At 37.2% G+C, this 12,413-nt stretch overlaps 1 protein-coding gene across 2 annotated transcripts; it reads right to left on the reverse strand.

Moving 5' to 3' along the window:
* Positions 1 to 338: 338 nt before the first annotated feature.
* On the reverse strand, positions 339 to 11,668 carry LOC129278867 (translationally-controlled tumor protein homolog). 2 transcript variants are annotated; one of them, XR_010295999.1, is made up of 5 exons: positions 11,528 to 11,663; positions 9,426 to 9,502; positions 8,097 to 8,281; positions 2,725 to 4,830; positions 339 to 2,446 (listed from the first exon to the last, which is right to left on the reverse strand). XR_010295999.1 is itself a non-coding variant. In XM_064110995.1 (5 exons), exons 1-4 carry the CDS (start codon positions 11,553 to 11,555, stop codon positions 4,548 to 4,550), a joined length of 573 nt encoding a protein of 190 aa, XP_063967065.1. In that variant the 5' UTR covers positions 11,556 to 11,668; the 3' UTR covers positions 339 to 1,445; positions 4,546 to 4,547. The 2 variants fall into 2 exon arrangements, 1 of the variants encoding a protein (XP_063967065.1); XM_064110995.1 differs by having other exon boundaries at positions 339 to 1,445; positions 4,546 to 4,830; positions 11,528 to 11,668.
* Between the last annotated feature and the right edge of the window lie 745 nt (positions 11,669 to 12,413).

Consider the following 12,413-nt stretch of genomic DNA (forward strand, 5'->3'; position numbering starts at 1 on the left):
TAATTCCCCATGTTCATGGAGAAAGAATACTTGTTTCACCTTCCAATGAGAAAATTAAAATATTTCATATATCATATTAAATTGAATACAAAAGAAATAGTGACGTCATCAGTCCCCTCATTTGCATACCGACCAGGATGTGCATATAACTGTTTTGTGAAATTTAGCAAAACTTTAAAAGGTCATATCTTTCCTATTTTACATCCGATTTTGATGAAATTATCAGTGTTATGCTTCTTGGATTTTTCTCTATTTGTTCAAATCAACTTTTTGTTGGGGTGGACTTGTCCTTTAATGACACTAGTAAAACAAAAATTTTTAAAATAAAGGCACAAATATTGTTTCACTTTTTACATATTTTTATTTATTATTACTATTTTGCATGGCAAATATATGCATATGGCTTTTCACACATACACATACAACTGTTTAGCATGTGTGTTATTGTACCAGAGATTATCTGAATGGAAAATAATTTAAAACAAACTTGTTTTCTTTAACAATGACAGGGGAGGCATTATTTGTTTTTAAAAAGAATAAAGTACTTCCCATTCTTACTTGCTTCATTTGCTTGTAACGTATAGACAATGCATAAATAATTGCTTTTCATCAAGCATATAATTACCAACTTAAAAAACATTTGGGGAAAAAGGCAGAGATTGTCAAAAACTAAACGATTATTTCGTAAAGAAAACATCATGACATAATTGGATCAATCGTAACTCTTTGTAAGACGGGGCCAAGGATTCATTCAAAAGCAAATCGAGTGCAATAAGGTGGAATTCTACGTGGACCTTCAAAGCTGAATGTACATGTACTAAATTGCACCTTTTGGAGAATTTTTTTTTTAAATAGGGGAAATATAATTCAGTCCAATACGAATCAAATTGATGGAATGATATTCGGTATATACCATTTAAAAATCACTAGGAAATTTCTACAGAATCTTAAAATGTTTACCAAAATTTATTCCCAAACATATATTTTAATAGCCAAAATGGGAATTTTTGAGAATCAGACTCTAAACCGTAACTTACATTTTGCGGATTTACAATAGTTTTGAAACACATGGTAAGTGTAAAGCGGCTCTACCTAAGAAGGCGTGAGTGGTTCTGCATAATCACTGGTAAAGGTCATCAAGTGGTTCCCTCACACCTAAGTGGTAGACTGGCATAAAGCTTATCTGAGACTGTATAAGTTAATTTGAGATACCCCCCTCCCCTCCCAAGGTCCTCTTTCCTTTCGGCCACAAGTTCAATTCTCAACATTTCCCATAATTCCATGATTCAATGTCTCTTGATGACTGGTTTTTCATTGAGATGTACGTCAGAGAGTGTTTGATTGTCCGATTGCTTTTCCTTCGGATGGTGACAACAGAGAAAGTGACGGAACTTGGTGAAAAGGATGTTTCTATGGAATAATGTTCTGGGCACGAGATGAAGTTACTGCAACAGAAAGGAGATTAAAAGGGGAAACATTAATGGCATCAACTGAATTACAATCATGTACTGCAAAATGTAGATAACAAACAGTGATTCCACAGTGAAAATGTTGAAACTTACAAAGGAAATTGACAACACCACGGATTTCCAAACTAAAACCAAAATCCAACTTTACTATCCTGTAGAATACACAACTTATCCAGACATTATGTAGAGCACATAATTCCGAAGACAAGAAATGTGTTTTCATTGCTGTTGCATCATTAGCGACTGACAAGTCACATAACACAGACTCTCAGCTATTAGTTGATGCATTCTCTTCATTACATTACATTGATTTTTATAGTCAAAGCCTGTCTATACGTGTAGCTTTGGCAAAGCCTAAAGGGTCTCTAAAATTTGTAGAGGTCACCGGAACTGTCGGTGGAGGATGCAAATTTTATTCTCAAAATGCGCTGGGCTACTAAAATCAGAGTAGACTCAGCGGGAGAGTAAAGGCCACGGCACACCTTACGACTGGTCCACGATCCGATTTGGGAACAAATCCCATTTTGCTTTAATATTTTATGTAAATGTGAATCAAATTATCCTTTTAAATTAACTGTAAGAATACTTATATAACAATTTTGGATGATTACAATCCTTTATTATCTTAGTAAATGCTGAACTGGTTTCAAATCGCAGCCTACCTTACAATTGCTACAGATTTGAACACTAATATTTGTAAGATGATTTAGAACTTTAACCAGTGTTCCATGTGTCAGTGTTCGCATAAATTTTTTACGTTTTTATTCCAAAATCGGGTTGCAACCAGTCATCAGGTGTGTGGTGGCCTTAAAGGGATGGTCCAGGCTGAAAATATTTATATCTAAATAGAGTAAAATTCACAGAGCAAAATGCTGAAAATTTCATCAAAATTGGATAACAAATGACGAAGTTATTGAATTTCAAGTTTAATCAATATTTTGTCAAAACAGTTATATGCACATCGTCATGAATATTCACTAGGTGAGCTGATGTCACATCCCCACTTTCCTTTTTCTTAGGTTATCACATGAAATCAGAATTGTTTCATTTTTTCATACATGTGTAAATGATGTGTCTCCATTATGATTAAATAAGTTGCTGCAATAAATAACTAATGCACTTAATCAGTTGTCAATCCAATTATACTAGTTCTTGATAGAAAAATGTTGAATAAAACCTAATTTCATATAATAAAAAAGAACAAGTGGGGATATGATATCATCAGCCCACCTAATGAATATTCATGAAGACATGCCTAGAACTGTTTCAACGGAATAATGCAAATATTTAAAATGCCATAACTATGTTATTTGTTAGCCGATTTTGATCAAATGTTCAGCATTTTGCTCTGTGAATTTTACTCTATTTATTGAGATATAAATATCGCCAGCCTGGATCATCCCTTTAAGGGCTTCCCAGAGGAGCAGAGAAACTAAAACTCCTCAGCTTCCTGGACCCTATGCAATGAAGCAAAATCTGATATTCTTGCATCTTTCACAGATACAAGGGATCGGGTAGATGGAGGGAAAATGCCAATAGGAACTCAAGCCCTGGCTCTCTCGCCCGCTAAAAAAAGCCTTGGCAGTATATGACTGAAGAAGGTTAATAATAACAATATAAACACACATTATTCATTATGCGCAATCTATCTAGTAAACTATTGAGACGCAGAGGGATGCGGGGAAGGAATTACAGAATTAGCTTACAATATTCAACAAAAATAAAAGAACAGATATGATTTTAAATGCTTCAGGCAATTCTACTGCGAGTGAGCCTACATGTACATGCCTTTAACCCTTTCAACCTGAAAAGCTGGAAAACTGACTTCACCGTGAACATGCATATATCCTAAAAGCCGAAAGCCGGTGGCTTCAAGTCATGTGACTCGAAAAGCAAGGGATTTATACTGTATGTCAGGTGACCTTTTGAAAATCATGTTTCTTAGAGGTATTCGGTTGATAAGTTCAGAAGGTTTTAGCATAAAAAATTGCCAAAATACACTGCCCTTCCAAGGAGGCTCTTGAAAGTCATATACTGTGTATAAGCTATTGATGAATTTTCCTTCTGTCAAAGCAGAGATTTTGAGACAAAATTTGAGATTATCGTCAGTACGGGAAGCTACACAGCATCAGCCAAGCCAGGCTGGGTACCAGCAGAGTAAGGTGCCACTGGCACGGCTGGGGCTCGAATCATGAATACTTCAGGGTGAGGGTCACGGCCGTCCCACATGGTTCCATGACATTTGCTGCGGCGACAATTGCTTCGCTGTAAATTCCACAAATGGAATGACCAAATTCAACCCTGGATTTTAACATTATGCCCTCCTATCCCATAAACCTAACATAAACCCTTCTGAGACCCTAACCCTGAAGACCTGAGCAATTGTCGCCGGAGAAGATGTCGTGTCACCATTCCAAACAAATCAAGATTCGAAGGGTTAAAGACGTCGAGGTTTAAAGGACAAGTCCACCCCACCAAAAAGTTGATTTGAATAAAGGAGAAAAATCCAACAAGCAAAACACTGAAAATTTCATCAAAATCGGATGTAAAATAAGAAAGTTATGACATTTTAAACTTTTGCTTAATTTCACAAAAACAGTTATATACACATCCTGGACGGTATGCAAATTGGCAGACTGATGACGTCACCCACTCACTATTTCTTTTGTATTTTATTATATGAAATATGAAAAATTCTAATTTTCTCCCCATTGTCATGTGAAACAAAATTTTATTACTCCCTGAACATGTGGAATTACCATTATTTTAAGTTTATGGTTAAGTCAAGTTGGTCCTTGTTGTCAAATCTGTAAAAATTGAAATATTGTATAATTCAAACAATAAAAAACAAAAGAAATAGTGAGTGATGGACATCATCGACTCTCTCATTTGCATATCGCTGAGTTGTGCGTTTAACTGTTTTGTGAAAAATAAGCGAAACTTAAAAACGTCATAACTTTCTTATTTTACATCCGATTTTGATGAAATTTGCAGCGTTATGTTTGTTTTATTTTTCTCTATCGATTCAAATCAACAATTTTCTGGGGTGGACTTGGCCTTTAATAGAAGTAATTACCATCATTGTTTCTCTTCCAACAGACCAAATTTGATATAATACATGTAGGGATCTGGATCGCCGTCTTCAAACGACAGAAGAGCAACCATAGCATCTGGATCCATTGATTCACCACTGAAGAACAGGAATTCCTTCTTCTTGAGTCCTTGTGCAAATACCTGCTTGACATCATCCCCAATGGTGGCTTTGAAGTTTTCTAGCTCTTCTTTCATTTTGTCTGCTTTTCCTCCCTTGTTTCCTTCATTCTCCAGCTCTTCGATTTCCTCTCGCTTCTTCTTTTCCAATCTGCAAAAAAGGACAATGGATAATAAATGAGGCCCAACACTCTAAAAGACATGAAAATTATGTGGGGAAAATATGACTAGCCCAGCATGAGTCAGTGAAATACAACTTTAGATTGATCAGAGTTAAAAGTGCTTTATTGAAGAAGTCGGCTGTTACTGTTTGGTACGTGTTTCATAAAGCTGGTTGTAAATTATGAGAAACTTTACAAATGACTGCTGACTAGTGCTGTAGCTCGGATCACCTTCCGAACTGAATCTCATCGGGTTAAGCTGGTTTGGTTCGGAAATTACGAACCAGGCTACACTGCCAAGCTCTCTCAACCCGGAAAATAAAACCGGGTTTACAACTTGTTTCCGTCATCGCGATAAAACTACAAATCCATTAAATTGTTTAACCCTTTGGGTGCGATGGGCTTCCCCAGAAGCCCAGCAAGCCGTTCACTTAGCTACGACGGGCTTCTACAGAAGCCGAGATTTGTTTGGTTTAATTCGATGAAGTTTTTCAGCTTTTTTCGTAATTGTTATGTACTAAAACCTCTGCCACTATTTCCTTTATAAACCTATTTCGATAACAGAATGAAAAAAATATACAGCTACGTGGGGAAAAATCCCGAAAATAGGAAATCATTTCAACTTTACCCGATTTTTTCGTTGGAGTCAGACGGGGGAAAATAAATTTTGTGACGAGCACGTACGCCCGCGCACAAGGCCTGATCACGTGATTTGTTCTGATCACGTGATTTGATCCATATCGTTGTTCTGATAGATACGCTAACATCTTTTCTGCAAGATCGTCACATAATAAGCTACGCGTTTATTCACCATTTTCATTTTATTATTTGTTTCATCAAGGAGATATCACTCTAGAATAATATCTTGTTGGTTTCATCGATCGATTGTATTTTCAGAAAAACAAAAAGCTTGTACGAGAGTAATGTCTTAGTACTATGAGCTGATCTCGGTGCACTTTTGAACTTTTCCCCTCCCCATCATACCTCTTCTTCTCATTATTTTTGTCTACTATTCTGAAAAAAAAGAAAAGAAAGCAGTTTAGTACACCATCTATCTTATGCTCTTTTCAAAAGGGAAACGTCCATGTAGTTCATGATATCGGCACTACCCAAACAAAAGAATGTCAGGGTGGCCACTCAAACAAATTCCTTCCGAAAAGAGCAGGATACAGATGGTCAACGACCCGAACAAAAGGAAGATTAGTGTTTATCGGCAGGATGACCTATTGAATGCTTTTCGTACTTAGCAATACAAAAAGCTTTTATGAATACTTTTTTATTTCGACCCACATATCGTATCTAAAAAAAAACTTTGTCTCATTTACCGACAACACAGGTGCTTACTACATCCGTCAGTGATTCAAATAGCATGAAAGCGCTTCCCCTGGGTGATGATGCATATAAGGATAAAAGAAGAATCATTTAGGGAAATTATAGAAAAAAAAATGTTCAGATGTCACGGAGAACGAGAGAGAATGAGAGACAGAGATAAAACGGGGAATAGACAAGTGCGCTTTTGCTAAAATTCCATATCTACTTAAACGAATAACATGACTTTATTTTTTTGGTTAGATTACTTTAAAACAATCCCACCTTTGTGTGTCACAACTCGGTTCTCAGACCCTTGTCAAACTGATGACTTCTTATTATTATTCTTGTTTGACCTAGCCCCCCCCCCCCCCCCAGATGGAAATGTACTGTCTAATATTGCTTGTTTGTCTCCTCTCTCCGATTTTCTGTTTTTAATTGCGAGGAACGTGGTAGAAAAGATAAGAATAAAGACCGCCCTGGCCAGTTTTTTCCCCGTTACGACCAAACAAACAAAATCTCATTTGGGGCGCTTACCATGGTTAGCATCCAAACAAAAATATTTGGAAAAAGATTTGTTATACAGGGACAGCAATGTTTTTTTTATGGTGCAGGGGTTGAGCTGTGGGACAGGGGTGAATCGGCTAAACAAAATCACAATTTTTTTAATTCATGTCATTTTACGGAAGGAATTTATAATAGGTTAGGTTTTAGACGCCCTTCATCTTATTCTCCTTTTCTCTCCCGTGAAAACTTTTGCATTGAAAAGTTGACGGAAACATAATCACTTCAAATGATAAAACCAATAATGAACTATAAGTTTCCTCGCCCGAAATGGAGGAAATAGAATGATATAGGATGAAAAATTACGTTAAGGCACCCCTAAAGAAAACACGTTTGTCTGGCGTGTCCCGATAGAACCCTCTCAATCCTACAAAAATTTTATTCATGTGTGACCTACACCCCCCAAAAAAATGTTGATACCGACCCAAATTTTATTGATTTTCCTACTTTTTCGCCAATTTCTTCTTTTTTTTTACCGGCGGATAGCGTGGTAGAAAAGATTCATTGCGATATATAGAGTTCACACAGAAATTTGACAAATAAATACAACTGTCATGGCGACAATGACCCTGCCAAATTTGCCCGTGGGTACCAAATTTGATGACAATAATATGTTGTAGCAGCGTGACTCTGCAGAACCTAAAGTATTGTCCAGTATCACCTGTTGGGGAATACAATTATAGAGTAATCTGGATATATTTTGTAAACCTAACCCTAAGACCCCCACCAAAAATGATAGGCATCTTCGCTTCACCTTCTAATATTGCTTCTCTGTGCCAACTGTTATGACAAACTGGAAAACAAGGCAAAAGCAATTTTGTGTCTCGCCCACTTATGAAAATAACCAGAAATATTGTGATTTGCGAGGGCACGCAACAGAATTGTCATAAGACTTGTTTTTACTATGTTTTTACCCAAAGACCAATGTTTGCATTCCTTTTTATGAACTTTTGTTAAAAGACACGCTTTTCAGAATATTGAAAGTAAAAGATCTATCCTTAATTTATCGATCAAGCAAGCGAGCTAGCCCCGACTATGAATAGCCAATCAATAAAGGCTGAACTAGCGGAGTATCAGGAAAAGTTCAAATCATCTAAAAAAAAACTCACAGAAAAATTGCTTTTTCAAAATTTTTACCGTTATCATCTCATACTGCTTTTTACAGAATATACTTGAAAGGCCAAACATTTTTTACTAATGTAAAATGAGAATTTCCAACAAGTTTGGAGCTTTGCGGCATTTCACCCATTCCCCCAATTCTCGTCAAGCAAGTTTTCTCTGAGGTTGACCCGACGCATCACATTCTTGCGTGTACACACATGGATAGTTCCACAATCTGATAAGTGAATGCCATACAGATTGTCACAAGCCCAATTCTACTTACCTCTTTACATACTTCCTGAACACACCCTGGAATTCCTTTAAAGTATATCCGGGCACCTCCACTAATTGATGGTTGGTGCAAACATCGAAATTAGTTACGCTACTGTCTTCCAATGCTTCAGCCTGTTCCTCTGCAGATGGGTTAGCTCCAATGTCAATGTTAGCTGATGTGGTTTCTGTCACTCTCTGTATACATGTAAATAAAATTTGTACAATATACACTGTATACTTAAGAAATGTGGCAGTAGAGGGAAGGGGGAGGTACACGTAGAGGGAAGAAGGGTGGACTGTGGAGGAGGAATAAAGAGCATGAGTAAGCAACATAGGCGGCGGAAGCGGGGGGGGGGGGGGGTCTCCTGCCCCCCTAAATTTGAGGTGAGGGGACAGACCCCCCTGAAATTTCCGTTGATAACCTTTTTTGTTGTTGCTTGCTTGTCCAATTTTTTTACCCGTGTCCATCCCATAATTTCAGGTGGACCCCCCCTAAATGGTCCAAGTTCATTGACCCTAAATGACCTTTGACCTTGGTCATAAGACCTAAAACTCAAGCAGGATGTTCAGTAACATTTGATTAACCTTAAGTCCAAGTTTCATGAACTAGGTAGTTATGCTGTCATTTCAAAAACTTAATCTTCGGTTAAGATTTGATGTTAAAAAAGCGGCGCGGCACCTTTAGTCTCAATCTGTTTGCAGGCGAGACAAAAATTGACCTTTGACCCCATCATCCTGAGCAACAAACCGGTGGTACATACATGTATACCCAATTATAATTTGAACCAAATGTGATCAAAGTTGATGGAGAAATAAAATGAGAACAAGTTACATGAAACTTCAAAAAAAGGATGGACATGACCTGAAATCACTTGACCTTTTGACCCCGAGATGACATTTGTCCCCATCATCCTCATTGACACACATGTGGTATTCCCAAGGAACATACACAGCATCATTCAACAAGGATTGAGATGCTTTTGTTTCGCGGGCTACTTTTCAAATTTTCAGGTCTCAACCACGTTTCTGGGGCCATCGATTTCCCTGGCTTTTTAAAACCTGTGTTCCTGAATTTCGAGGGCTTATCCGACCTACATGTATGAAGCTAAAACAGCATCAAGAAAATTCTTTAAAAAGGAAAATTTAATCCTTGTGAAATCAAATGTTTGTGCCTGATAGTGATATATCAATGTTGCGTAATTTTGGAATGTACAGCATACTGGGGCATCACAAACTTGGTCTCAGAAGTTGGGTGAGACTTGAAAGAAAAACATCATGTCTGTCGTGTCGCAGATTTATCGCAATGTCCAGGGGGCCCACCCCAAACTTGGTTTTTTACCTTTACTTTGATCCTAATTATATTCTTGTTCGGGCCCACTAGTTCCATTTTGAAATTGTCGGAGAAAAGCTCATCATCTGAAATGGAAAAAAATGAGAAAAATACAACTATACCGTTTAATGGGAAAATAGCATTGAAAACAGATGTACCAAAGCTTGATATAACGAAATCTGAAAATAGCAGTAATAAGTGGAGCAGCTCTGGCTGACTCTTGCCTACATTATGCGATTAAAGCGATGGTCCGGGCTGAAAATATTTATATCTAAATAAATACAGTAAAATTCACAGAGCAAAATGCTGAAGATTTCATCAAAATCAGATAACAAATAACAAAGTTATTGATTTTAAAGTTTATCAATATTTTGTCAAAACAGTTATATGCACATTGTCATGAATATTCATTAGATGGCAGGGTGCTACATAACTTTTTTTGAAGCACTTGCCCAGTCGGGCAAGTGAATTCCTAAAAAAGTTGAAAAATAATTGCCCGAAAATATATTTCACTTGCCCGGAAAACTCTTTCATAACGTTTTACCGCTCCAAAAGATAGAAGCGCAGTTTTATATAGGCCTAGGCCTACCATTGCTTTTTTCCTCTCTTTCAAACATGAACTGGACTGTGTACCTAAGGCTATACCTTGTATTTGCCTGCCATGACTGAAATTAGTGTCAATATGCCATTTTATTAATTTCCTCCATCATATATTTTCATGTACTTTTGTATACATGTATGATGTATGTCCATGGCACAAGATATAAAAGGGAATCACTGAAAAAAACTAAACTAAAGAAAGAAAGAAAGAAAGAGGAAAAAGAAAATGACAAAGAGTGATATAAAGAAAACAAGGCAAAAGCGATTTTGTGTCTCGCCCACTTATGAAAATAACCAGAAATATTGTCTGATTGTGATTTGCGAGGGCACGCAACAGAATTGTATCAAATTCAAAACTTCATTGTGAAATGACTGGGATGGAATAACACTTGTCATAAGACTAAGAGTCTTGCATTAACGTAACCCAGAGAGCTCCCGTCCGCGCAGCGGGCGGGAGCCCAGAAGCTCACAGTGTATTCTACCATTGCCACCGGACAAGGGTGATTTATGGTCTAAATATTTCTCCAAATGAATTGTGAAAACAAAAAGTGTACAATTACCACGATTATATGGATGAAGGTCTAGCGAGTGGCAGATTCCTGACATCTGAGCACAGTCTGGAACCTCAAAAAAACGAAAAGTTCTCTGCTTCTACCCCGTCTCGATCGGCCATTTTTGTTAAAAATCGTAACAAAACGGCCGATCGAGACTGGGTAGAAGGAGAGAACTTTTGGTTTTTTTGAGGTTCCAGACTGTGCTCAGATGTCAGGAATCTGCCACTCGCTAGACCTTCATCCATATAATCGTGGTAATTGTACACTTTTTGTTTTCACAATTCATTTGGAGAAATATTTAGACCATAAATCACCCTTGTTCGGTGGCAATGGTAGAATACACTGTGAGCTTCTGGGCTCCCGCCCGCTGCGCGGGTGGGAGCTCTCTGGGTTAGCATTAACGTTGACCTGAAAATGACCTTTGACATTATCATGTGACCTCCGACTGCAGCATGACATGCAGGTCCCCCAAGTCCATTTACCATTTAGACTTTTTAGTAGGCTAAATGATTTTTACTCTCTAGAAAAATAGTAGAAGTACTAGAACTAGAACTTGTAGAAGCCGCCTGGCTACTCCGAATGGGTGATGTGATTACACATGCAGGCTCGCACTCACGTAACACACTACCGTCGGTGAATGGGGATTACAGTAAACTAAAATGTCAGAAATTGTTGAATAAATCCCCAGAAACGACGGTTATTCCTGTCTACTACTAGTACTACTAACGAGTAACGTAGCTCGTAGACCTGCTATGGCCTAACTAAAGTTACAACTTAGGCCTACATTCTTACAATATGTCTATCACTCAGTGCGGTAGTGCGGTAGGAAAGTGGAGACTGCAGTGTCAGTGCAGCAGTGGGACACAAAAATATCTTCAATTCTCATATTCTTCAAAAGCTTATCAAAACATTTCAATCACTTCGCTACACAATTAATATAAAAGGTAGTATATTCACTTGTAAGTATGTCCCTGTAGATAATCATTTTGGTAGGATTAAATGGATTTTCTGAAGGCCCAGAATGTCTTCGTCAGCTTCGGATGCTGCGGACTTAAAAAAGGACATGTATGAATCATACGTCTGTGAATGCAGTGACGTATTACCATTATGGCAAGCCAGAGGAGGGGGAAATATTTATGACCCCAACAAAAATTTTGGGTTTAGTGTCATATATGTTTATTTAAAGGAATGGTCCAGGCTGGAAACATTAATATCTCAATAAAGAGAGTAACATTCACAGAGTAAATTGCTGAAAATTTGATAAAAATCTGATAACAAATAACAAAGTTATTGAATTTTTAAGATTTGCATTATTCCGGTGAAACATTCCAGGCATGACTTTATGAATATTCATTAGGTGGGCTGATGATGTAATATCCCCTTGTTCCTTTCTATTTTATGGTAATCCGCTCCCTTATCTCCGGGATTTTATCATATGAAATTAGGTTTATTCAAAAATTTTCTACCAAGAACTAAAAAAATTGGATTGACAACTGATTGAGTGCATTAGTTATTTTGCCGCAACTTCATTTATAATGAGAAACATCATTTACACATGTATGAAAAAGTGAAACATTTTTGATTTCATCTAATAACATTAAGAAAAAGGAAAGTGGAGATGTGACATCATCAGCCTACCTAATGAATATTCATCACGATGTATATGAACTGTTTTCACAAAATATTGAGAAACTTTAAAATTCAATAACTTCGTTATTTGCTATCCGATTATTACGAAATTTTCAGCATTTATTTGCTCTGTAAATTTTACTATATTTGTTTAGATGTAAATATCTTCATCCCGGACCATCCCTTTATTATTTCATTCATCTGTCTGATGAGA

The sequence above is a fragment of the Lytechinus pictus genome, chromosome 16, assembly GCF_037042905.1.
Source record: "Lytechinus pictus isolate F3 Inbred chromosome 16, Lp3.0, whole genome shotgun sequence".
NCBI classification, from domain to species: Eukaryota; Metazoa; Echinodermata; class Echinoidea; order Temnopleuroida; family Toxopneustidae; genus Lytechinus; species Lytechinus pictus.

Excerpts from the sequence above, each read along its gene's own strand:
- LOC129278867 (XM_064110995.1), bottom strand. The coding sequence starts at position 11,555 with ATGATTATCTACAGGGACATACTTACAA. Across the intron at positions 9,503-11,527 it reads CTACAGGGACATACTTACAA|ATGATGAGCTTTTCTCCGAC; the intron begins GTGAATATACTA and ends TTTCCATTTCAG. Across the intron at positions 8,282-9,425 it reads TAATTAGGATCAAAGTAAAG|AGAGTGACAGAAACCACATC; the intron begins GTAAAAAACCAA and ends ACATGTATACAG.